Source organism: Microchirus variegatus (assembly GCF_963457635.1).
Source record: "Microchirus variegatus genome assembly, chromosome: 17".
In the NCBI taxonomy this organism is placed as follows: Eukaryota; Metazoa; Chordata; class Actinopteri; order Pleuronectiformes; family Soleidae; genus Microchirus; species Microchirus variegatus.
Window position 1 is genome coordinate 24,792,676 of NC_139818.1, and position 27,944 is coordinate 24,820,619.

The 27,944-nt window shown below is 41.7% G+C and overlaps 2 protein-coding genes across 2 annotated transcripts; one reads left to right on the forward strand and one right to left on the reverse strand.

Moving 5' to 3' along the window:
* Positions 1–5,724: 5,724 nt before the first annotated feature.
* Positions 5,725–18,159, reverse strand: tex2l (testis expressed 2, like; the record flags this gene model as incomplete). The annotated part of the gene is made up of 12 exons (XM_083903784.1): positions 5,725–5,889; positions 7,067–7,187; positions 7,270–7,479; positions 8,408–8,545; positions 9,406–9,538; positions 10,261–10,360; positions 11,019–11,168; positions 11,242–11,388; positions 11,470–11,561; positions 12,627–12,885; positions 14,006–14,206; positions 16,798–18,159. 12 exons carry the CDS (start codon positions 18,157–18,159, stop codon positions 5,725–5,727), a joined length of 3,078 nt encoding a protein of 1,025 aa, XP_083759910.1.
* Positions 18,160–26,290: 8,131 nt separating this feature from the next.
* neurl2 (neuralized E3 ubiquitin protein ligase 2) lies at positions 26,291–27,701 on the forward strand. The gene is made up of 2 exons (XM_083904047.1): positions 26,291–27,241; positions 27,523–27,701. The coding sequence occupies exons 1-2, from the start codon at positions 26,509–26,511 to the stop codon at positions 27,636–27,638; spliced, it is 849 nt and encodes a 282-aa protein (XP_083760173.1). The 5' UTR covers positions 26,291–26,508; the 3' UTR covers positions 27,639–27,701.
* The last annotated feature ends 243 nt before the right edge of the window (positions 27,702–27,944 follow it).

A 27,944-nucleotide genomic window follows, 5' to 3' on the forward strand; every position in this document is an offset into this window, starting at 1 on the left:
ACTAGGATCTATATATACTATAAATATATTTATGTAGAGAGAGAGAGGCACATTAGGACTATTCAGTTTTGAAGGAGATGAGGGATTGAAATACTGTTTATATACGATGTATATATTCCACTTAAGTCGATCTGATATGAAGAGATTGAGTCTGGATGTCGCTGTATTTATGTTTTTGTTTTTGTTTTGTTGCCTGTATTGAGTTTGAGTATTTATGTTTTGCTGAGTTTCATCATGTTTACCTGTATAATATTGACCCTCTTTGGCCTCCTTTCCACGGCTCTATCAGTCCAGGACTTTTTTTAATTTTAAATCCTTGTCACTGAGCCGCGATCAACGAGAAGAAACACAAAATCCCATCTAATAGAATCAAAGTGACCACTGTTATCTTGGGCGTGTGGATATTTGTCTAGTGTATTAAACAGATTGTAGCTTCAGTGAAGCGTTCTACAAGTATTTATGCAAGAAAAAAGGCATGTGACGTTAAAGCGATTAATATTTACCCTGACCTTTGTATAAAGAAATCAGCATATTTATCATTCCATGTATATATTTATATATATATTGTCTTTGCTTTATCCTTCACAACTGCACCCTCAAAGCTTGTAATATGATTCCTTTTGATCAAATGCTGACTTTGCGGGGTGTAGTGAACAATTCACCAATGTATCATGTAAATGTACCACAAACAAGAGAATAAAGTCACAAAGTTGCACATAAAAATATGCGGTTTCTTGTCTTTTGGTTTGCATTTTACAAATGTTGTCAGTCGGGCTACAACTATTCATTCATTATTATTTAATTACTATCACTAAGTCAATCGATCTTTGTTGATTGGCTGGTATTGTGTGTTAAAAACAGCAATGGGGAAGTGAAGTAAAGAAGAGTAGAAAGTGAAGAAATGCATTCATGGAACACGGGAAAACACTGGGTATTAAAAATACTGATGATGTTCTAAACAGGAGGTAAAAGAAGTAACGATAAGATGAATGAATGAGTACTGGAAATAAGTAAGTAAATAAGTGAATAAATGCATCATGATAAAATAATAGGTAGATCATTTTAAATGTCAAAGGACAATAAAGGGTAGAATAAAATAATTTGTATCCCTAAAATTAAATTACAAATGAACAAACAAAAGTTTTAAAAAGTAGGTTAAGGTAAGTTTGTTTTAAACAAAATATGAACATTATCTGCTGCCCTGAAGTCTTCAAAGACAAGGACCATGATAACAGAAATAATGGTTCTAACTTTGGGTTTAATATTTAATTGCTATGAACTTGTGACGAGGTCAGAAATGTTTGCTCATGGGTTAATCCTCGTGTTTCCTCGTCTACCTCGGCCTGAACAAACACACAACAACAGGCTTCTCTGTATCTGTTTTGAACGTAGGCGTTGCCATGTCCTGATTTGTTTGAACTGAATCCATTACGTGAACAATAATCTAAAAGACTTAATGTATGGATCACCAACAATAACCTATAATGATACACCATCTTTCCACCCTCCTGGAGTTCAGCTGACAGACAAAACAAACATACCCTCCATGGGAGCGACTCAATTACCACATGAATTACATCTGGGTAAAAAGCCGGCGTCGTAAAACCCAGACGTCTATTTACTTTACAGCAGGTAATTATAGAGTCAGAACAGCATGTTACCTGCTCATACCTGCACATACCTGCACATACACACCACAAAGTCAACAACATCTTTGCAATCTTACCACAGGAGCTTATATCCAGATGATCGCTTTAGGAGATAAGTATTTACAGACACATTTTTCAAGATATGTTAACACGTAGCTACACAGAGCGAGAGAAAATCATTTTGTATCAGATGTAGTTAGTAGTTCTATAAATATATATATACATATATATATATATATATATATATATATATATATATATATATATATATATATATATATATAACTTGATACAATTGATGTATATCTGCACCTGGTCTTTATTCTGTCTCTGTCCCCCCATGTTTTTTCCTTTCACCCCAACCTGTCTAGGCAGATGCTGCACATCTTTGAGTCTGGTTCAGTCAGACACTTCTTCTTCTTCTTCTTCTTCTTCTTCTTCTGTTAAAAAGGAGTTTATTTCTCTCCACTATTGTGTTTCTCTGCTCTCGATGATGTTGTCTCGCCTTGAGATAATGTATGTTGTGATTCGAATTGAACGGTCACAGTATATCTGCACCACCTGATGCTTTTTTTTAAATTGGAGAATCATTTCTAATTATGGTACAAAAGTGATAGCTTGGGTTTTTTGTAAGTGTTGTTGCATGAGGCTCTTAGTTTTTGTTAGTTTTAGACACAAACTCAAAAAACACAAATTGCAAACAAAATAGCAATTTAATCATTCATTTTTATTTGATTGTATTTGTTTCAAAATACACTTTTTGTTTGCAATGATCGGAATTTTGCTTGCTTGCTATTTTAGCATTTGGGCTCCTTGGCCTTTTGTTAGCAATTTTGTCCATAGGCGGGGCTTAAGAAGCTGCCTTCTGATTGGCTCGATGGACAGGAAGTAGACACAGGCTTGGAATCACTGTCCTTCCCAAATGTAATTATTGTAATAATCAAAAATAATTGTAAGTATCTAATGTTTGTCAGATTCTCTTTAAGGTATAACGAACGAGTTCCGAGACAAATTTCAAATAACCACATCTGACAATACTAATAAAAAAAATAGTCTCTATGTGCTCACGAAAACTAACAAGGTGGATTTTCTAAATGAAAAAGAACGGCTCACACAATCACACATGTATTGCACGTGCAATATGACTTTCAAAATAAAAGTGATTTGGCTTTGATAAGAGTAATTTATTTTATTACTCAGGCCGAACAATAAAGAGGACTAAACAAACTTTTAAAACACGTGAACTAATGATATCACACACACACACACACACACACACACACACACACACACACAGCACACAGGAAAATCCCATTAATCTGTTGTTGCCACCTATGCAGATGACAGCGTGATTAACGTGTCAAACTTACTGCTACTTGTACCAAAGTCCAGATTCTTGGTTATGGTAAATGCACGCACACACACACACACACACACACACACACACACACACACACACACACACACACACACACACACACACACACAGAAACACAAACACAGGGCCATTGTGTGTTGAAGTGTCTTCCCATCAGCAGTAAACCTCTGACCCGTGACTCACCTCACGTTTCCTTGTTGTTTGAACAAACCTAAATTGCGCTGATGACTCTTTTTACACTCGCTAAAGTAAACACAGGAGTCATCACACACTTCACGCTGGGAAAAAACGTGATCATGAACCTGCCCCTGTTTCCTTTTCTGGCATCAGGAACGACCATTCAACCGCCGCTTGTGTCTCTTTGTCCAGTGTTTAAAAAAATACCGGCATCAAATAAGACCACTAGTGTTGGACATGTGTCCACTTTGGTGAAGCCAATCCGTCCGTTTGGGGTCATGTGAGGTGTCATACGTTGCATACGTCCAAACCCACCTGCACACACCCCTGCCTTTGTGTGGAGTCAGCGTTTTAATCCATAGAACCTGAAATGAACAATAGCAAAAGGAGGAGGAAAAACTATCTGAGTCATCGTTTTCTCATTATACGGAGATACTTCCTCATATTTATTGATCGATGGGCTGTTGCGAGATGTTTGCATTACGCTCCTGGATGAGTCTGAAGGTTTCACAACTGCAACGGGTGTTAAGAAATACCACAATTGAACAAGACCTCAGTGGTGAAACCATGATTTAGGGTCACCTGAGGAGTCCAGACACACCTTACTGTTTTTGAGTGGAGTCAACGTGTTACTACCAACAACCTGAAATGAACAATACGGAAGCGCCGGAGGTACTTCCTCATATTTATTGATTGATGGATTGTTGGGATGAGTCTGAAGGTCGGATCATACCGAGCGTCTCCACAATAAACTAATAAGATGTGATTGAGGAGACGTGACAGTGATCGTCCTCCAGTGTTAAGAAAGACCTCGAGTGTGAGAAGCCACTTGAGTCATAGTTATTACTCGTTATGAGGAGATGGTTCCTCATAGTTATTGATTGATGGGTCGTTGCGAGATGTTTGCATCACGTAGGGATGAGTCTGAAGGTTCTCCGAGGTTTCACAACTGCAACAGGAACTATTATGAATAAATGAATGTTATGTTATTGAGAAGAAGTGACTGAGATCTTCTTCCAATATTGTTAAGAAAGACCTCAAGTGTTGGACATGTGTCTACTTTGGTGAAGCCATCTGACCGTTGACGAGAAACATATCTGAGTCATAGTTTTGACATTATGAGGAGATGGTTCCTCATATTTACTGATTGATGGATTGTTGTGAATCACGTAGATATGAGTCTGAAGGTTCTCTGAGGTTTCACGGATACAACAGGGACTATAATGAATAAATGAAAGACCTCAGGTCTGTAAAAATGATGTGATTGAAGACCACGAGTCCACTTTGGTGAAGCCATCTGGCCGTTAGGGGTCAACGTTTTAATCCTGAGAACAATAGCTGCTATTTATTCGGGATTATACGGAAGCACTGACAAAAAAATATCAATAGTAGAGAAAGCTCCAATTCTACTTTTAGTTGATTTAAACCCACATTTTTTAAAGGTGCTGATGTGTCTTTTTTAAGCAATAAATGTCACATTTCCACCAGTTTCTCTTGCATTTCGATTCCCAAACCACTTGAAACACGCGTGCAACCTTTAGGAGAATTGAGTTGCAGAAACCGGACAAACGTCCTGTTAGTATCGTATATACTTCAGTCAAAGGTGAGGCATCTTTTTGACGCCCAAACAAACAAACAACACAACACAACACAACTGCAGTTACATAACACACACGAATGTTTGAAATGTCCCACGCTCTCACGCTCTAATCAAGATTACATAAGCCATGAAAGTCAGACAAAGTGTCTCATCATTCCAATATTATACAAGCGTTCTTTTTATTTGGAAAGTTTAATTACATTACATCACTTTGGACGCGCAACGTTTCCGCCGTTGCGCGTCCAAAGTGACACGAAGTTGTAAATCACAGCAGCAAATACAATCAATACATAATGAACACATGAAGATACACCTGGTTAAGTCTGTTATATCTTACATTTCTTGCTGTTGGACAACATTTTCTGGCTGAAAACTCCTCACTCTCCCCGCACCAAACCCCATAGAGAAAACCATCGATTTTAACCCACAGCACACAGGGGTTGTGGATCCACGGCTGCCTCCGTCAGTTTGTTCAAAATTATTATTTTATTAGTTCTGTGTTTTAAATCCTTCATTTGATTTGACACAAGTGGCACAAACGCATCAAATTAGGCAGCAGGACTCAGCAGCTCCTGTGTCACTGTGACATTAAAACACTGATTTTCTCTATGAGGTTTGGTTCAGAGGAGAGTGTTTTACAAACGTTAGTTTACAGCCAGAAAAAGGATGTTTTATTGGTCTATTGTTGAGTGGCTGACACTGGTCCATGTGTCCATCTGTCCCTGCTCACAGTCATGTGTCTTGGTCCCATTATTTCTGTCCCTTTATACGTCTACAGAGGCAAATGAGCCTTAATGTCCTGTTTGCTGACATTCAGCTTCACCTTCACTGTCTTTTACTGTGAAAATATATATATACATATACATATAATTGTTTATATACATATACATATACATATATATATATATGTATATAAACAATTAGTCCGACTCTGTCCCAGGAACCTCACACGGGATCCTCTCGATGGACTCCGTGGACGAGCAGTGAGACCGAGTGGACAGCGGCTCAGACACTTGAGGCGGCTCCGTCCCAGAATGCATCAGCGGTAAATAGATGTCGTCCATGTTTGGCAGAACAAAGACTTTCTGGAGAGGAGGAAAAAAAAACCAGGATGAGACGTACGTATTTTACGGGTCTGTCATAAATGAATTAGAAATGGAAAAATATAGAGTACGATTTCTTGTCTTGGATCGCCACAAGGGGGCGCCTGCATCTTTGTGGGTTTTTAATGATTGTGTATATATGTGATTCTTATTTTCCGCCTCCGTGTCTGTCCGTTTATATTCTGAAGTCACGTTAAGTAACGAAAGTTTCTGTGAGATTCCAAATCTACGGTGGCCTGGAAGTGCAATTGCGATTTTTTTTGTGCCAAGATGAGGCTTGTGGAATGACAGAATTAACTCATAGAGTGAACGTTAAGGCAAAAGTTTGATATAAGAGGACATTTTTTAAAAAAAGGACAGGAGTCTGTGGCTCTTATTTTGAAAGGCAGGTTGACAGGAAGTGGCGTTTTATAAGATTCCGGTCATCTGGTCACTGGTTTCGAGTCCGTTTTGTTTATAGAGGAACAGCATCGGTGAAATTCGTGTCAGGAATTGTGAATTTGTTTTGTTATTTTGTAATAATTTGGTTTGCACTTCCAGGCCACCGTACAAACCCCTGGAATCTCCTCCCACACTGGATCGTCTAAGTTTATTCATCATACTATTTAACATAAAAACTGTCAAAATGAGGCTTGTGGAATGACATTAAAAGATTTATTTTATTTTAATAGAATTTATTAATACAGCGAACATTACGGCAAATGTCAGTGGCTCTTATTTTGAAAGCCAGGTTGACAGGAAGTGGTGTTATATGAGATTCCCGGTCATCTGGTCACTGGTTTTACGTCTGTTTTGTATATAGCGGAACAGCTTCAGTGAAATTTGTCATAATTAGGGACCTCGATTTGACCCCCTAAACGTGCGTGAAAACGGACAAAAATTCTCAGGGACTCAGTAGCGCCCCCCACTGGTGAAATCCCTATAGAGTGGGCCGAAATTTAGTTGCGCCAAATTTCAAGAAATTCGGTGGGAATTCACCCGAGACGAACAAAAAATCCTCTTGCACTTCCAGGCCACCGTACAAATCTATTCCCACGCCAGTGTGTGTGGTCTTGGGTCTGAGTCTGCATTTTCTCAGGATTAAAACATTGAAAATCAGTCCTTGCGTCAGTGGTCTCCTAATACTTAACCAATCATGGTAAATATAGATCAGTTGAACCTGAAACTCGTCCTGCAGTTTCCTCTCGATCCACTCGGTCACGTGACAGAAAGTCACTTCTCTTTCTCCCAGTTTGGGTCGGACGTGAAGTTCCAGTTTGGGCGGAACGCAGAAACTGTACCTGCGCCAGAAAACAGACGCATTAAAACACCGCAAACGTCTGTGGATTTTCTTCCTCTCTTATACCCGTTTTCAGGTCGTACCATATCCTGTCGGTGGGGGGAGGCGGCACGTTGACGACCAGCGTCCCCGACAGCTCCTGCACCTCCACGCTGAGGAGCAGCGGCGTGTTGGACATCTCCTCAAACTTCTTCCTGATGAACTCGTTCTCCGTCGCCTTCTGGAAACACTTGGATTTGGCGATTTTGTCCACGAATCTCAAAATCTTCCGCCCGGTGCGGCCTCCCCCCGTCCTGAGAGAGCAGATTATTTTAGATTAGATGGGATTAGAGGAGGAGAGAGTGTTTGTGAGGAGGTTTTCAGTATTCAGATGAGAAATCAACATTTGAGGAGCTGTAAATGTAAATGAAAGCCATCTGGAGTGAGACGTCGGCCCAGTTTTCACATCACAGTGTTTATGTAATAATGATGGGATTTTTTCTCCTAAAATCACTGTGAATTTCCCTGTTTTTGTCACAGAACTGGAGCAAACCTGTGTTTTTTAAGGTGAAACAAATAAAACTCTCATTATAATGTTATTTTATTCAAGAATGTTCCTTTTTTAACCCAAAACCCTTATTTTATCGAACGGTTTGACGCACAAGCAAAACAAAATGTGCAGAAAAGCAAAAATAAAACATGTAAGTTAAACAGAGACGCTGTGAAGACGAGGACTTTTATAGTGAAGTGAGACTAAAGACACAGGTGAAGGTGATCAGCTACTAATGAGAGAGGGAACACACACACACACACACACACAGGCAGTAAGGATACAAAATAAAACAGGAAGTAAAGGCAACTACAAAATAAAACACGAGGATGATTAAAAAAAAGAAATAAAATTATAGGACTAATGATGAATAACTAATTATCAGCACTATGTTACATTCTATCAACACAGATATGTACATCGATAGTCTGCTGTTACAATAGATTTGCCTCAGGTTCACTGTGGAGTCAGTATGAGTGTTTTTAACGCCATGCTAACTTGTATCATTGACTTGTGCTAGCCATAGCATCAGCGAACTCTGCAACTAGAAGAACTGAATGAAATTTCTTGAAAACGTCTCCAGACGTCTCCATCACACTGACTGAGTTGGAAAATACGTCTTATGTTCAAAATTCCGAACTATCACTTTAAGATAATTGACTTATTAGTCGTAAATGTGTGTTTTTTGTTACCCTTCAGTTCCTGCAGTGGATCCTTTGTCTGTGAGCAGACACTGAGGCTCAGAGAGAAGGAACTCGTCTTCATCCGAGGATCCAGCGCTGGACGATTCCTCGTCGCTGTCGGCCAACACACTGAGGACCGACCTGCAGCTGGTGTTAGGGTTAGAATTAGGGTTTAGATTAAAGGTCAAGGCTAGGCGCTAAATTAGGTTAGTTAGCGTTAGTGTAAGGGGCTACGCTCTTAGAAATAAGGGTTCCAAAAGTGTTCTTCTACAAGGGCTGAGGTTCTACCTGGAACCATTTGTTTTTCAAGTGTTCTTGGTAACACTACGGGTTCCAGTAAGAACCATTTTGATCCAGAGAATCCTTTAAAACCCCTTTCCTGAATAAAGGGTTTTAAACGGGTTTCTGGTGGAACCCTTCAAAAGGGTTCCAGGTGGAACCTTTATAAAAAGGTTCTACTTGGAGCCAAAAAGGGTTCTCCTTTGAGGACAGGCCGAAGAACCTTATATGGTTCTACTTAGCACTTTTATTTCTAAGAGTGTAGGTAATGTATGAGGTGTCCTCACTAAGATATAAAAACATGTTTGTGTGTGTGTGTTCTTGTACTTGCAGCATACTGAGGACCAGTGAGGGTTTTTAACCAACAAAGTGAGGTCATTTTTACAAAGTGAGGACATTTTGTCCGGTCCTCACTTTGTTTTCATTTAAATCACTTCTTTAGGTTGTAAACATGCTATACTGCTGTTTTTAACAGATTTAGTACAAAAACCCATTTTCCAGCCCTGGTGTTTCACACACTTTTTGCTCTAGGGCTCCACCTGCAGACACTTTATGGTACTGCACCCAGTAGTTCTTTATAGATGTCATTCATGCTGTAGATATTTGCAATTGTGTTGCTTTATAAAGTGGAAATGCTGGTCCTCACTTTGCCAGCATTTGTTACCCGGTCCTCAGTACGCCGCAAGTACAAGAATGTGTGTGTGTGTGTGTGTGTTTGTGTCACTGACCGTGTGTTCCGCATCTCGCTGCCAAGCTCCGCCTCCTGACTGCCGTCTTTCCCCAGCTTGGACAAGTTAAACTTGGTCTGCAGGGTCATCTGCAGGACACCTGTGTAGACCAGCTGCAGCTCCACCCACACACCTGCAGGGGGCAGCGCAAGCAGCGGGTCACTGTCAATCCACTGTGTCCACAAAAAAATACATGCTAACTACATGCAGCCTAATCTGGACACTGACTGCTGTGGAGGGCAGATTAACTGGGAGGATTATGGAGGCGGGGGAATTGAATTAGTAATAAACGGTGACACATGTGGACAGAACAGGGAGAACCTGAAATGAAGGTAATCTAGTAGTGAGGACACACACATTCCTGTACAGCATTCTTAGAGAGGACATTCATATTAACCCCTCCATCATGGACGCTGTCCTCACAGCCCTGTGGGTAAAGATTCCACAACAACGTCATCCCTGAAGCTGTTTACATTGTTTTCATTCTGTAAATAATGAAGTCTGAGTCTCTGTAGACCCTAAACCCTAACCCTTAATCCTTAATCTAAACCTGATATAAGAATAAAACCAGGTCTTAACTCATAAACAGTCACATTTAAAGTGAGACACAATGTGAGGATCAGACAAAATGTCCTCACTTGATGTGGTTTACCAGTTTTTCTGGTCCTCACAGTGGTGTAAAGGTCAAAGGTCGTGTCGTAGAGATTACAACAGGATAACAACGTCTGATCTGATGCTCTGCAGAGACTCTGCTCATGTCACATGACCACAGTCCATATGTGTGTGTGTGTGTGTGTGTGTGTGTGTGTGTGTGTGTGTGTGTGTGTGTGTGTGTGTGTGTGCCACCGTACTCACCTCTGTGGTTAAACGCTGGTTTGGAGGCAGCAGTGATGTGAGGCATAGAGCTGCCCATGTCCAACTCTGTCAGAGTCAACTCGTTCATAAAGTAAGGCAACTGCAAGAAGACAGACAACATCAGTCATCATTCACCTGTCGTCATCATTCACCTGTCATCATCATTCACCTGTCCTCTGTCCTCATCATTCACCTGTCCCCTGTCCTCATCATTCACCTGTCCTTATCATTCATTCACCTGTCCTCATCAACCATTCACCTGTCCTCATCATTCACCTGTCCTCACCTGTCTCCATCATTCACCTGTCCCCTGTCCTCATCATTCACCTGTCCTCATCAACCATTCACCTGTCCTTATTATTCACCTGTCCTCATCATTCACCTGTCCTCTGTCCTCATTATTCACCTGTCCTCATCATTCACCTGTCCTCTGTCCTCATTGTTCACCTGTCCTCATCGTTCACCTGTCCTCTTTCCTCATCGTTCACCTGTCTCCATCATTCACCTGTCCTCACCTGTCCTCATCATTCATCTGTCCTCACGTGTCCTCATCGTTCACCTGTCCTCTGTCCTCATCATTCACCTGTCCTCATCATTCACCTGTCCTCTGTCCTCATCATTCACCTGTCCTCATCATTCACCTGTCCTCTGTCCTCATCATTCACCTGTCCTCATCGTTCACCTGTCCTCATCGTTCACCTGTCCTCATCATTCACCTGTCCACACCTGTCCTCTTCATAACTGTGTCATACACTCACTCTGATTTTGCTCAGCTTCTTCTGGATCTTCTGTGAAACAGCGTCTGTCCAGTGCTTCTCCCGCAGGAAGTCCCAGAAGATCCGACCAATGAGAGCGTCGGCCCAGGCGGTCTGGCTCCTCCCATGATGCTCTGCTGCGTGACACGTGCACTGAGGAGGAAGGTTGTATCTCCTGTAACGTTCTCTCACTCTGGAACATTTCATCTCTGTGAGCGTGACTGACCTTTGCCCTGAGGGTGGGACTCGTCTCTGTGCTGCTGCTGCCCCCTACAGGACTGGACAGGGGGGACGTGTCCTCTGTGGCCAGGAGACGAGACATGTAGCTGGGGTAGTCGAGCGGCGACGGGTGGCTCCTGGTGCCGCTGGAGGTCTGAGTGCAGTGAGGAGCAGGGACTGAGGAGGAGGCTGGAGGAGGAGGAGGAGGAGGAGGAGGAGGAGGAGGAGGAGGAGGAGGAGGTGGAGGTGTGCAGGCGTCATCGTCATCACTGCTGCACACTCTCCTGTTGTTTAGGATGGAGCTGCTCTGTGCTGGTGCTGGATCTCCTGCAGAAGAGAAAAAAACACTCACCTGGTTGACCACACGAGGCAGCAGTGGACCACACAAGCTAAAAACGCTGATCTTCTCTATGGACTTTGGCGCGTGAGAGTGAGAGGTTTGCAAACGTCAGTTTACAAGTTACTCTTATGATATCATTAGCGTGACCTTAGCGTGTCATATACATATTATGAGGTGCAGTTTGTAAGAATGAGTGACACCTAATGGTGAGACTGTAGATTGCAACAAAATGGAGGAAGTAGAAACACAATGACACAAGACGGTAGCCTCCATAAAGCAACACCCTTAACTAAAGTCACTGAGTTTTACTTCAGTGACCCAAACTGACCACAGGAGGCAGCAGTGGACCAGCAGCTCCCGTTTCCCTGCTAGCTAAAAACGCTGATTTTCTCTATGGACTTTGGAGCGGGAGAGTGAGAGGTTTGCAAACTTAAGTCGGAAAACTTACTCTTATGATATCATAGACCTTGGCGTGTCATACAGATATGACGAGGTCCAGTTTGTAAGAAATAGTGACACCTACTGGTGAGACTGTAGATTGCAACACAATGGAGGAAGTGGAAACACAATGACACAAGACACTAGCCTCCATAAAGCAACGCCTTTACCTAAAGTACATATAAAAGTGGATTCTAATGCTATAAAAACTGCCACTGTAATAACACGCTAACAAAAACATATTTATTTACTTCATTTATTCAATTTCTATCAACTAAACCCTCCCTAAATGTTACATACTGGCCCTTTAAGTGGCTGAAATAACATAAACTATCACTTTAAGTAGAAGCGTCAATCCATACGCTATCAGATTTTAAAAAAAATAAAAAAAAGATAGATTAAAGATTTGATTCCACGTCACCAGACTATTGTGGGATTTGTGTGTTTCCTCAAAAGGGATCGGCTTTGAAACGCAAAGAATGAGAGCTTGTAATCCATAGTCCACACACACACACACACACACACACACACACACACACACACACACACACATATAGATGCCTTATAGAGAAGCCTTCTCATCTCTAATGCATTATCATCATTTGTCCTCCTACCCGACACACATCTGTCACGCCTCTGTCTCTCCGCCTCCTCTTCCCTCTCCGTGTCCGCGGACGCAAACAGGAAGTGACGAAACCACTCTTCTTTCTCGCGTCCCGTGCGACCGAAGAGGTAAAGAGAGGTCGTGAGGTCACGGACGTCTGGTTCGTCGTCTCCGTCGTCCTCCTGCTCTGCCGCGGACAGTTGGATGCAGACGGGATATTTTGGGTTCCACAGCCTTTTATTTGCCAACACGGATGGAAGCAGAAAGACCTGTGAGGAGAGAGAAGCCATACACTACTGTTAAACTGACACATATGTCACTTAAAAATAGATAAGAAACATTTAATAGTTTGATGTTACTGTTTATTACTTTCCAGTTTACCCAGACATTTTCAATTTAATTGTTTCAAATGAACGATTTTCAATATTTTTTATTTTCCTTGTGGTTTTACAAAGCTGTTTTCTGCAAAAAATACAAAATAATGACCAGAATATTAAAGCATCTGGTGTAAACTGGGACTATTTCCTGTCCTGTAAATCTTAAACATTATGTGTACTATTTTGTTTTTTACCAAATGTTGAAATGTTACAAAAACTTGCTACTTTTCTTTTTATAAATACATGTTAGAAAAAAATATAATGTAAACTATAAAAAGGTCGCAAAAACATTCTACTTAAGTAGCTAGTTAAGCCTTCTTTACGTATGCTAGCAAAAAAGTTGCATAATGTTAGAAACTTTTAACAATATTATGTACGCTATTTTTTTCCCCAAATGTTAAAATGTTACAAAAAGTTGCTTCTTAAGCTACCAATTTTCTTTATATATAAAAACATGTTAGAAAAAGATATTACGTATAGTATAAAAACGTCACAAAAACATGCTACTTATGCTAGCTAAGGCTTCTTTACGTATGCTAGCAAAAAAGTTACATGTTAGAAACAAAAAATATTATGTATGCTAATTTTTTTTAACCAAATGTTGAAATAAAAACGTCACAAAAACATGCTACTTATGCTAGCTAAGGCTTCTTTACTTATGCTAACAAAAAAGTTACATAATGTTAAAAACTTTAAACAATATTACGTATGCTATTTACCCCCCAATGTTGAGATGTTACCAAAAGTTGCTACTTAAGCAACCAATTTATATAAAAAATATAAAAACTGTTGAAATGTTATTAAAAAATATCAAATATGTTGCTAAAAATTGTTAAAAAATGTCGTAATTTTACAAAAAAATCCCAAAAAGTTACATCATTTTGAAAATGTATCTTAAACTTATCGCGTATCATTCCATCCTAACACTAATGTACATACCGTATATGCATTAGTTTCACTGACAGTAAATGAAACAGTAAAACAGCCTCAGAAACAAACAGGATGTTCATACTTTACTGTTTGCGAGCTGAAAGCAGCGTGACTTGATGAAGACGTTGTCGTGGACCCTCTCGTCGTACGCGGCCCTGCGGCTGACGTTGGTCCTCGGTGAGTCCAGACGGAGACGGGAACCGTCCAGCGTCGCAAACACAGAGTGAGTCTGAGCCGGGTGGAAGGTCTCGGGGTCGTAATCGTGTGTCTCGTTCATCCAGCCCTGAAAAAGACGGACGATAAGTGCTGATTTAAATCAACACCACACACAGTTTCAAGTGAGTGATAAAAATAAATCACTTAACACAGATCTGAAAACAGGTCATGTTTCTGTGCTCGAGAACTCAAAGCTCTAAATTACAGGTGGTAAAGATTTGGAATGTCCCACAATTATTAAACAGTTTGTAGAGCAGGGAGAGGTTACAATGTTACAATTATGTAATCACACAATACTTTGTACTGTATTGTACAGAGGTTAATTGTCGGCTAACTCGGTTGCAGTTCCAGTTTATTGGGTAATTGTGGGTTAAGAAAATCAGCCACTTAAGTTCTCACTTATCTGATCCAAATAGACAGTAAGTCACACAGTGTCCATTAAGAAAAGGCTGATGAATGACTGACAGTGACAGTGACACAACAACAAATGGTGTCATATATACATTTATTTGACATGATGGTTTAGAAAGTAAAGCTATTTTGGACATTAGCTTTTCTATTTGACATAGCTTATCTAAGCTAATGTCTTAATTACTGTAAGCTAATTGTCTTTTGTAATTTGCTTAGCCTATTGAAGCTAATATCTGAACTAGGCTAAGCTTATTAGCTTTTCTATTTGACATAGTTTATCTAAGCTAATGTCTTTACTACTGTAAGCTAATTGTCTTTTCTGGTTTGCATAGCTTATTGAAGTTGAACTAGGCTAAGCTTATTAGCTTCTCTATTTTACATAGCTTATTTAATATCTCACCTAAGCTTATTAACTTTTCTTATTTTCATAGCTTACATAAGCTATTATCTTAAATAAACCCTGTTTATTAACTTTTCTTATTTTCATAGCTTACATAAGCTATTATCTGAACTAAGCTAGGCTTATTAGCTTCTCTATTTTACATAGCTTATTTAATATCTTAACTAAGCTAATTAGCTTCCCTATTTTACATAGCTTATTTATGCTATTATCATAAATAAGCTAAGTTTATTAGATTTCTAATTCACTAAGCTAATACCTTAACGAAGCTAACCTACTGACATGTCATGTCTAAGCTAATGTAACTACAATTCAAGATCCAAGTTTGTTTGTTAACATTTGTTTACCCCCCCTTTGCTAAGCTAAGCTAACTGTAACCACAGAGTAGAGTAGAAACAAACAGACCCTTTTCACGGCAGCCATTTTGTGAGGGAGTAAAGTTTTTAATGAAGGCGGTCCGTGTGTCGGCTGAAAGCTTGTTACACAACTTCCACGACGGAGGCAGATGCAGATGTTTGTAATATGTCAGGTCACCGACTGAAGCCAAGCTGCTTATGATGAAACAAGCGGGAATTAGTTTGAACCGATGACAGAAAACCTCCCCGTTTCATTCCCGACCATCACCAAAAACAACTCTCTGGACCCTGACAGATTAAAGCTCTCCCCGGCTTTTATCCTGCACTAATTGCCTCTGGAGCTGACAGTGTCTGGTGCTCACTGTCCTCTGCTGTTGTCCTGTGTCAAACTGAACCAGGAGAAGAGCAGTAATTACCTCCACATCTCCAGCACTTTTTATTTTACTATAGTAAAGGCTTTAATTGCATTCTGTTTCCCCTCGTGTATTTTCATGGAACATGTCGAGGAGCAGATTCTTGTTAATTGGTGTGGAATGTGTATTTTTGATGGACGACTGCGGTTCATGTCAAAGCACAAAACAGTCAGAAATATGATCGGTTTGAATTAGTTTTCAAGTACAAAAACGTTAGAATAACAATTGAGTCGGAGCAAAATGGTAATTGACAGGATTGGTGACCGTCTGTTCGACAATGGGAATTAGTCATTCATACGTCTTTCTTTCCATCTTATCATGATATAATACAATAAAAACAAAGGAAAATAGTTTTTGAAGTATCGTCTTGAGGCTGCTTGGCCAGTTCTTGCATTGACGAGACTGAAATAGCTGAATATGAGGTGAAAACGAGGTGACAAATCATCCCTGAAAAAGGTGCCATTGGCAACATGCAATATTCTAGGAAACAAGTATTAATTCATTTGTTAATACAAGGACTATTATGTTGTCTGTGTGTTGGTATCAGACATTTTTTTTTGGGAACAAAAGTCCCGCGGTATATGCTAATTAGCGCACGCGTTATGCTAACCGCCTAAACCCTGACCTCCCGCTGTCGCGAGCCCGACACGTTCTCTTTATACGCACTTTGAAGTTGTCGGGCGACCGCTTCGCAGTTGTCGTGAGAAAAATTTGAAGACAGCGGGAATTCTCTTTTGTCTCCAGTCCCGCTGTCACGAAAAGTGTAATGTAAAGTGGGCTTAACCCTAACCCATATTTGAAAAAGTCTTGCTTTTTTGTGTCATGGTACCATTTACCTTGAGGATCTCAGGCTCGGCGTAGCCTAACCCTAGGGTTAGGGTTAGCCGAACCCCAACCCTAACCCTACCATTTACCTTGAGGATCTCAGGCTCGGCGTAGCCTAACCCTTACCCGTTAGCCGAACCCCAACCCTAACCCTAACCCTACCATTTACCTTGAGGATCTCAGGCTCGGCGTAGCCTAACCCTAGGGTAAGGGTTAGCTGAACCCCAACCCCAACCCTAACCCTACCATTTACCTTGAGGATCTCAGGCTCGGCGTGAATGGCACCACTTGTCGGAATCACCTCCCCAAGCAAGGTCCGGGCCCGTGCGTTGCTAGGAGCCTGACAACCTGGAGACCTGGAGGAGCCGATCCTGATGAGGAGCAGTCCGAGCAAGAAGCCCAGCGCTAACCCCAGAGCCAGACCGGAGAGGTACGGACCGAGAGGAAGGATGAAATATCCGTAAGACAACACTCCCACGCAGAACAAACTCACTTGCGGCAGAGGACGCGGTTGCTGAGTAGGAGGTGAGATCTGTTCAGATGGCGCTAGCGGCACCTGAGAGCCGGCAGCAGGTGGTCTCCTCGCCTGCCTCCGTGTCTCTGTGGCAAACACTTGCATTACATCACCTTCTGTGCATATTTCCAGCTCCTCGTCCCTGTGGTGAAGTCTCTGCTGATGAACCGGACACGAGCTGTGGTGAACTCGTTTAACAGAAGGCCAGTCAAACACGGGCAACGCCGCGTCGGCGTCTGTTTTTCTAACGCTCCTCACGGGCGACTCTGAAAGATTGGTGTCCGTGCTGCTCTCGCGACCCAAACCCCTGGAGCCGACCTGGTGACAGGCCTGGGTCTTGGCCTGGTGTTTGGGGCTGCCCACGCTCTCCTCTCTCATGATCTTACTGAACATGTTGCTCAGAGGTTCGTGCATGGCCTCCGAGAGCTTCCTCTTGGTGTCCTCCAGTTCCATCTTGAAGAAGCCTCCCCTCAGAGCCTCTCCGCTCGGGGAGAGGGAGCTCGGAGATGGCGGCGCGGTGCGAGAGTCGCCGTTGCTGCGGGATTTCGGTTGAGTCAGCTGCTTCCATAGGTGCAGGTTGAGGCGGGAGTCCGACTTTGACTGCGACACCTCGGGTTCAGAGTGGGCAATCTCCGTCGAAATCGACTTCACGAGGTTGAGAAAGGGCTTGGGTCGGAGCGTGGAGCCTTCTTTGAGCTCCAGCTCCGTGGAGAGAGACTTGACCAGGCTCGACAGGGGTCGGGTGGTCGGCGAGGACCGGCCCGGAGAGAGGAAACTGGCTCTCGTGGCAGAGCAGTTCCCCAAAGAGTCTGGCGAGGACGGCGACAAAGGGACATGGAAAGACTGCGACTGCAACCGTCCGTCATCCTCCGCGGAAAGATGCCTCTCTTTAGAGAGCGATATGGAAGGGCAGTCCTCGTCACGATCCAGGGAGAAGATAAGCTCACTGTCGTCTAAACTGTCCCATTCTCCTTCTGTCCCAGTCAGCTGGATCACAATCCCTCGAGGTAGATGCCTTCTGGTCCCCAGAGAGGAGCCGCCATCTTTATCGCCTTCTTTATCATCACTTCCTTTCTCCCCATTTTTTCCGTTGTGTGCCATTTTTCTCCACTTTACATCGCACAGCCGTGGCACCGACGAGTCACTGAAAGAGAATAAATACAGATAAACATGGTCAAGCTACCGCAGTCGGACATTGTTGGAGGTCTGGGGGCAAAATGACCCTTTACATATCTGAAATAACCCTTGGAATGTGCATGTTGGGGCTTTTATTGCCCCTTTAAGAGATACAGGGTGAATTCCAATTCCTTGCTTAACCCTCAATCTCAAAAATGTTCTCCCTCTAGTCCAAGTTCTGTCCTGATTCTCAGAAAAATTAAGTTGAGGTCAAGTTTAAGGTCTGTATCGCCCTCAATACTGAGATTTTCCAACACCACGCTTGGGAGCAAGGGCTACCCAGAATGCAGTGCGTGTTTTCACATAACAAAGATGGCGTCGAAAGCAGCGAAACGAGTACAAATGAAGTATTTTCTTTGTTAATAGAGATATAAAAATGATCTTAGTTTAGGCCCATATTATGGATTACTGACGTCATTGTTGCCTAACATTTATTTTTATTTTACCATCTTTTGTCAATAGTCGGCCGGTGTGGTTTACTTTTCAATAAGTCGTGGTGTGTGGTAACTGTCAGCTGAATATTTGTATGAGTATCATCTTATAACTAACTGACAACCTAATAACTTGACTGACAAACGGATCAGAATAAATAATCCTGACGTAAATGTCTTCTTCTTCTTCTTCTTTTTTGGAGTTGACAGACTGGACGCAGCTTTTGCGTTATTCTGCCCCCTACAGTCTGAAGACGTATCTGCATTTAAGGGGTGTCCCATTTCTAAGTGACAAAATAACCCTCAACACTTGGTTTTGAGGCCAGTTAAGATTAAGGGTTGAGCTTGAGGTTAAGATTGAGGGTTAAGATAGGAATTGGAATTGGCCCATAAAGTCTTCAAATATTGGTTTGTTGTACATTAACACATTAATAAACATTCTCTGTAACTTAATCAACACATACACAGATGAACTTCTTCCCTGTAAACTGTCAACGTTTTTTTATTACATGTTAATTTGCACTGTTTTGGCTCATTGTCCTTTTTTATATCGCACATTATCCGTTTGTTTAGTCTCGAGAAATCACAGCGCAATCATTTTCTCTGGCTTTTAAATCCAATCTTCTCCTCGTTTATACGATTCAATCTGTTCTTGTTGTGCAGTTGGCATCAAATTCCACTTTAAGTGGTTTCAAAAAGGTCATAAAAAGAAGAGATAAATTAGAAATGAGAAAGTTGGCAGTGCTTTGATACGAGGTGTTTGTTTCCTTGGAAAGACGGTGATTTATAAGTTATTAACCAACCCTGTCAGTTATTGTTATTGTTGAGCAGTTAAACAACATTAATCTGGAGGCTGTGAATCTCTCTCTCCCTGAGCTGTCGCTCCACTTACTCCACAGACTTTAGAGGAAACACCAAAATAGACAGAATAGATTTTCTTCCCCCAAATGTGGCACAAACGAGGGCGACTGATGTCGTCGGGGGTTCGATCGAACGTCCTTGAGTTCACGAGGAAACATTTATGTCACAAATACATCACAGTAAGTCTGTATTCGCTCTGCTGTCGTTCTCCTCGTGACATACGTTGTTATAAATGATCTTTGTCTAAACCAACGCACTCGTCAACACATCAGCGGAGACTCAGTCTTAACCAGATCAGACGGAAACAACACTTTCACATTTACATAACTGCATCAGAGCGACGCTCCACAGCAGCTGCTGGTTTCTATGACTAATCTGCTCTCACCCAAAATGGAGGGTGAAGAAGATCAGCGTCACAGAGACAGATCAGACCTTCATCATCATCATCATCATCATCATCAACAACAACAGCATCAACAACAGCATCAAACCTTCGTCTTCAGGGTGAGAAGAAGAACTTGAAGTTAAATCAATGAATATAACAGGTTAACGACGACACAATTCCATGTTAGTGTTGAGTTTGTGTCTCTTTGTAGTTGTTTTAAGTATGTTTGTGTCTCTTTGTAGTTATCTTAAGTCTGTTTGTGTCTCTTTACAGTAGTTTTGTGTCTGTATTCTCTTAGTACTATTATGATCTTGTAATTGTCATAGTGACAGGGAACAGTCTCTACACTGTCTGAGCTTCTATTTTCAGCGTGTAACACTAATTTCACGTTTGTAAAGCGACAAACACGTGAACTCCTGTGAAAATGATTCCACGAGGCCGAGCGTCAAACACGACGTGATCACATGACGACTTTGACATGAAATGTAACATCTGCTCAGAGTGTCTGATCACTTCTTTACTGAGTGAAACTGTCTGTGTGTGTGTGTGTGTGTGTGTGTGTGTGTGTGTGTGTGTGTGTGTGTGTGTGTGTGTGTGTGTGTGTGTGTGTGTGTGTGTGTGTGTGTGCGTCACCCTCAGATCAGACACCAACAGTAACAATCTCAGATTAACATTAATGCAGGGGTTTTACTGTGAAATCTGACAAATCACACGGCCGGATTATGGGCTAAACCAACATTTGGTGGAATTTGTTTCCAAACCGGCTCATCTCTGTGACCCAGGGTTGATACCATCGACTGTGTCACCCTCCATTTTTAGAGCCGAGCCCACTCGAGCTGCAACTACCTATGAAAACAATGAGCATGTTATTATATCGAATTCCCACATCCCCACATTTACGAGCATAAACAAATGCTTGAGTCCAAATTCTGATCAAATATCATGTTGATATGTAACTTTGTGCATTTTTAAGCAGTTATACAGAAATTTTGGTCCCTTTTTTAGTGGATACACTCTTAGAAATAAGGGTTCCAAAAGGGTTCTTCTACAAGGACTGAGGTTCTACCTGGAGCCATTTGCTTCTGAAAAACCCTTTCCCGAAGAAAGGGTTTTTCAATTGTTCTTGGTAACATTAATGGTTCCAGTAAGAACCATTTTGATCCAGAGAACCCTTTATAACCCCTTTCCTGAATTAAGGGTTTAAAAGGGTTCCAGGTGGAATCTTTATAAAGAAAAAACAGGTTCTCCCTGGAGCCAAAAAGGGTTCTCCTATGAGGACAAGCTGAAGAACCTTATATGGTTCTACTTAGCACTTTTATTTAAGAGTGTGCACGGTTGGTTCAGGACCACATGGGTTTATTTTGGTGTCCCAAACTAAATGTGCAGATTTTCGTTATGTTTAATATCAAATGTACAAAGTGAGAACGTGAAGGAAAAGTCAGTGAAAAATAATAAAAACCCATGTTCTTCTCTTTTATCTACATACAGTAAAGTTCATCCCTCCTGGAGTCAGAACCGACAAATATAATTAATGTTCCATTTGTTCCGTGTGCAATCAACGCTAAATTGTTTTACTGTTGTTTTTTTTTAGTGTCGCTAACTGCAAAACAATTTCCCCCCGAGCTTCTTTTTTTAATTAGAAATTTTAGAATCAACACGTTGTAAACTAACCCCCTGAAGAGATTTTAAAACCAAAATTCATTTCTTTTTTGTTCTACAGGAAACGTTTGTGCGTGTTATGTAAAGCAGTCCCTTCTTCTTCTTCTTCTTCACACCTTCTTTGAACGTAGTTAAATGTGAGTGGGCTGTAAGATATGAAGCGTTACGTATTATAGTTACGCCACAGGCTTTTCTACGATTTCTACGATGTTTGTTACAGCCATTTTCAAGGAAAACAAACCCTTTCTTTTAGTCACATGTAAATAAAATCCACTTATAATCCAATATAATAATGCAAATATTGTATACGTCACACTGGGGCTCTGGGGAATTCATTTGCATGTTGAAAACAGACTTGAATGACTGAATAATCAGTTCAAAATTGTGTTTTTAACTGCGTATAATCATGATTACTTGGCACTTTGAACATAAAACTACCACTTTGTGTTGTATTTTTTTGATTTTCAAACACTTTAGACTATAAATCTGATTAGATTCTGATGTGATCAGGTAAACTGAGCAGTATTTTCAGACAGACACTGACACATTTTTCAACTAAAAACTACAAGCACAATAAAACCAACACAGCATGTAATCCTAACATGAAAAGCAGCGACGATGACAGGATGATATTAACTCTGACAGCTTCACTGTGGGATGAGTGACAGCGACGTGCAGATGAAGTTAAACAGATCATTCATTTTCTTCTTCTCTTCAGGAGTAAATAACACAAACATCTGCAGCCAAAAAGACGAGGAGATGCTGTTACTCACCAGAGAAAAGAAAGACATCATCACACCATCATCTGCTGCTCTGCTGCTCCATGTGAGCGAGAGACTGAGGCAGCATGAGGAGCATCAGCTCGCTCTCTCTCTCTCTCTCTCTCTCTCTCTCTCTCTCTCTCTCTCTCTCTCTGAGCGTCCAGATGTGTCATGTGCTGCAGAGAATCACAGCTCACCACCGTGATTATGAAAAAGCGTGGCCATGCACTACATGGTAATCCAGATTAGGAATCATCCTGCAGCGCCAACACACGCACACACACACACGAACACACACACACACACACACAGAGTCAAACACATGCAGAGTGTAAACGGCGTCTCAGAAACTTTCACAGCCGTCAACAGAAGTTCACGACCGCCCTCGACTGTGACTGTGACGAGCCTCCGTGCTAAAGTGAGTTAGCATGGTGGAGTTTTCTCACGGTTAGAGCGACATCAATGTTGGAGTTCAACCGTCAAAAATCAAGTCCCTGAGATAATTTTGCAGATACATCAACTCATCTATAACTTTATGACAATACCATTTCCCAACTCTAGGGGGAACCCAAGAACAAATCCTACAGTGACTTACTTTAATTAGACGTTACCAATGCATCAAAACCAATTTCTCTGCATCGGTCGCTTTAATATATATCATTTTAAACCATTTGAAATAAAGAACCAAATAAAAACCAATCTCAAAAAAGTCTGCATAATTACAGCAGCAGGGGGCGTTGCAGAGCAGGGAGTTGCATCATACCCCCAAAATGAGGCTACGCCATAGACCTTATTTCTTTTTTTTTAAATGGATGTAGTCTTCTAGGTTTGTCCTAAAGCCAAATAAGAAGCGAGAATATATTATATAGACACTAGGGGGCAACTCCACTGGTCGCAAAAAATAACTCAGTTTGAATGGAAGGAAAGCAAAGGTCTATGGGAAAATGAGCTTCCAATTCGCACATAAGTTACAACGTTGTCCCTCTTCTTCGATAGAACATGATTTCAGTTTTGTAAGTTATTTTTCCATTTATATGAACCATGAAGTAGCCGGATGAAATCACACATAAGTGGACACCAGTGTGATTGACAGTTGTCCAATAGGAGAATTCTCTGAACTTCTGTTTGCAAAAACTGTCAACGTGGCCTCGGCCTATTCGGTAAATCTCGAGGCTTCAAAACGAGAGTTCAAATTCCCACAGCTGACGTTGACACTTAGGCTCCACCCACACTAATCTGTTTATGTTTATAAAACATGAACTCTGCTTCCATTTCATCAAAGTCATTCCTCAAATGTTCAAGTCATGCTGTTCATAGACTAACAGATAAAAAACATAAACTCATCTCTTTTTCATAGGAAAGAGTAAAATAAATCACTTCCCCTTGTGTTTCTCTCTGCCTCCATCTTGACCTACATACGAGTCACTGAAGCCCCAGAAATGACAACATGAAGAAGAGATCTGCAGCTGAGGTGAGGAGAAGATAAACCTCCATCCATCACTGACGAGGACAAGCTCACCAGTCTCACTGTGATAAGAGTCATGTGATCACTGTGCAGCCAATTAACCTAGAATTATTCTCTCTTTATTATCTGTTCACGTTCCACCAAGGATCGTCCTTCTGTTAGCAACGTCCTGTCTATCTGAACATTATGTGATGGGGAGGTGATCACTCACCAACATCGTAGACTTTGGCAATTACCTCCTAGAGGTTTTTTTTCTTCACCTACAAAAGAATTCTGTGTTTATCCACCATCTTCTCTGCTCTTCCAGGTCTTTTAGTTTGGTTTTGGTTCCGAGTTCACCGGTGGATTCCTTCTTCTTTAGAACGTACCAAAATTGGTAGATTTGTCCACCCCTAAATCTAAAGGTTTAAGGAGTCAGAAGTCAGAAGATGGTCTATAGGGTCTTCTTCACGTGCATTGACAACTCTCTGGATGTCGCATTGAACAGTTCAGTTGAAAAAAAAGCCTCAAAACGCTAATTCAACACTTGCAGTCGGCTGCAGAACTTCATCTTCTTATTCTGACACAGAATAACGAGGTAATGGGTCACACCTGTCCATGAAACACACCTGGCCTTTTAGTCAATTCTACAGGAGCCTCTGAAACTGGACAATAATGTATGAAAATGCTTATAATTCCTCAAAGGTTTGTGCGATTTTTGCATTCAATCCCTGATTTGTTTAGTTTCAAGTACATTGTGGTGTTGTACAGAGGGAAAATTACAAAATGTGTGTGCAAATAAGAGTTCCTGAAGTGCAAAATGCACATGAGCGCCCCCCCTTGGTGAGAATCTACACACTGATGACGTCCCTGCTCCACTCTTTGCTTCTGTGTCTGTCGTGTTTTGCAGAAACAGAACCCTGAAGTCAGTGTTTTGTGGGGAAACAGCTGAACTCAGCATGCAGCGCAAATCCACTGGAAACTGTGTTCACTGTGGAATTGTTTATTATATCTTCTTTTGTTTGATGCAACAGAACCATTCAATCATAGAACCATATAACCACACAACCATATAACCATAGAACCAGAGTGTATGGAGGTCCAAATGTGTCAAAATAAACCACATTCTACATGTATTATTTTAATGACCATTTACTAATATTTATTACTATGCATTTATTATTTTTTTGTTAGTCTCATTGTAAAGTCAAAATGACTTTAGATATAATGAATATTCACATTATTATAATAAAGACATACAGTATTCTTCATATATATATACACTCTGTACATTCTAGCTGGAATATGACTTTAATTTGCTATTATACATAAGAGTCCAGGTTGTATTTGCATATGGAATATATATGTGGAGTAAAAGTTATGAAAAGGCTGCTGTTTTAAAATAACTCTCTAACATAAGGTATTATGATAATTATGCAGCACATGGTATAGTGGAATTAAAGGAGTGCTTTGACCCAGAGGCTTAACCATCAGCCATTAACCATATCTCACAGAGAGAGAGACACTGCTGACATGTGCAGAACAGAATCACCTCTCAACACCCATGCTTCTGTTTCTATTTTCATTGGAATAATGTATTCATTAGTCTCTTGAGCTTTATTCTAACCTGGATCACAGTGTCTAACATTTGTTTAAATCAAATACATTCAAACAGCTTTACTCGTCCGTGTCGCTGCAACTAGTATAACACATATATGTCACCAGGAGTTAATACAAAAGTGAAGATTTTCATCACCTATTACAGTAGGAAAATATGGGTTTACCTGTAAGTTTGTCTGCCTGTGAGTGACTTCCTGTTTTTGACGTATCATTATAGTGAATATGGTGGTCACACAAGTGTGTTTCCATTAAAAAATCAGAAATCCTTTTCTCTGGAGTGCAAATTTTTCTTGAAATCCTTGAGTCCAGTTGCTCCTGACACTAAAAGATGAGACACAATAAGACAGAACAAGACAGAGGATAAGACAAAGTGCAAGTAACACAGGGGTTCTCAAAGTTTTGATACCTGAGGGCCGATTTAGGAACCCAACGTTGGACTGAGGGCCGTCAAGAAGTTCCATTTGTAATCATTTTAATGACCAGATTACAGTTGTACAGTTTACACTTATTGGTCTGTATCCAGTAATGTCCAATAAACATTTAACAAGCTTAGTAGCTCCTGGATTAAAAATATCAACTACAATTCATTGCAGGCCGCCAGAAATGTTTCTGCGGGCCATTGGCTCGTGGACCCTAACCGACCAAAACCCTAACTGGTCAAAACCCTAACCCTAACCCTAGCCCTAGCCCTAGCCCTGGCCAACCAAAACCCTAACCGGCCAAAACCCTTACCCTAACCCTGACCCGTTCTGACACTGGTCCCCACAAAGACAGAAGTACAAACACTCAAACACACACACACACACACACACACACACACACACACACAGATACCTTACCATCTGTTGACACGTGCAGCTGTTCAAAAATAGCCCAGTACCAGAAGCTTCGGTGAGCGAGCAGCAGATAGGCAGAGCAGGCCTCTTGTCCAGTCTGCTCAAGTTCTTGCGACCGCACATTTTGAGTGTGTGTGTGCGACAGAAAGTCAGAAATGACGACACGATCGCTCGATTGGAACGATTTCGTAAGTCTTAAGTCAACTGTGTGTTTCTTCTTCATAGTCTTGTATTTTCCGCTTCACCAGAGCAACAGTTTGAATCCGTGCCTTTGAAAATGGAGCCTTTTCCTGACCAGTTTATGGAATTCCACCCCATCCACGGTACCAACGTGAGACTGGACCGCTCGGGGACGCAGGCCACCCGGGTGGAGAGCTTCGCCAACGGGGTGTGTTTCAGCAAACACCCTCTGAAGCCTGGGGAGATATTCCTCATAGAAATCGAGGATAAGGAGCTGGGCTGGTGTGGTCACCTACGCATCGGCCTGACCGCCAATGACCCAGTGAGCTTAGAGGTGGTACCCGAGTACTCCATCCCTGACCTCATGGACCTCGGGGACAGCTGGGTTTTTGCGATCACCCGCAACCACAACAAGATCACGGAGGAGCCCGAGGTCCAAGAGGAAGGACCGAGGCTCGGACGAGGCGAGGCCGAAGGTGAGGAACTCGTCAACACGGCTCCGAAGACTTTCTTCACCGACTCGCACTTGCACATCGAAAACATTCGGATCCCCAGAGACAAATTGGTCGGAAGGAGCCGACCGGGACGCTTCAGCCACATTTTGGACGACCTGTACAAGAGCAACGCGCTGCCTCCCACGGCCAGACGCAGCAGGATAGGCGTCCTGTACGCGCCTAAGGGGAAGGACTTGGCTGATATGCACATTGTCATCAACGGCGAGGACATGGGAGCTTCAGCAAAGGGCATCCCCACCATACAGCCCCTCTACGCCGTGCTGGACGTCTTCGCCGCCACAAAGTGTGTCCGAATCGTCCAGGTGGAGTACGGATGTGAGTCAACTCTGATTATTATCGTCAAGGATGGATTATGTGCCTCATTTACTGACTTTTTGGAGTTTGGTGTGTCTTTCTCATTGTTTCCTGTGTCTTTGTGGTGGTTGTGGTCACTTTATGTCTCTCTGGAGTTTGTTTTGCATGTCTTTTTGTTGAGTTGTGGACATACTGCGGTGTTGGCTCACTGCTCGTGGTCTTCTATGCTAATTTAATCTGTCAACACTATTGTTTTACTGACCCACTTGTCTCTCTTTCCCGGTCGTGTTCTGCTGCTCCAGTCTCGTCCCTGCAGACGTTGTGTAGGAAAGCCATCCAGAAGCACATCGTCCACAGGATGGCCATCGACTGGCTGGAGCTGCCTGAGGCGCTCAAACACTACTGCAAGTATGAGTGAAGGACGAAGACCTGGACATGGACTGAAATATTATTTCCCTCGATGTTTTTACAAATAAATGGCGGAAAATGTGGATAAACTTGACCTTTTTTTGGTGATTCTGCTCGTTAAGTTTGCTCTACGTTGACAAAATTGCATACTATCGGTACTGTTGATTTTCTGTCAATGTTTGTTTGTTGGAAATAACTCTACAGTTGCCATTCTCTTAGCACTAAGGCTCCGTCCCAAAACCTCCCACCTTAATATTTCCCCTTGGTTTTGAGCGCCCTCGACTGTAAATTAACCTCGTTGAGGGAACGATTGCAC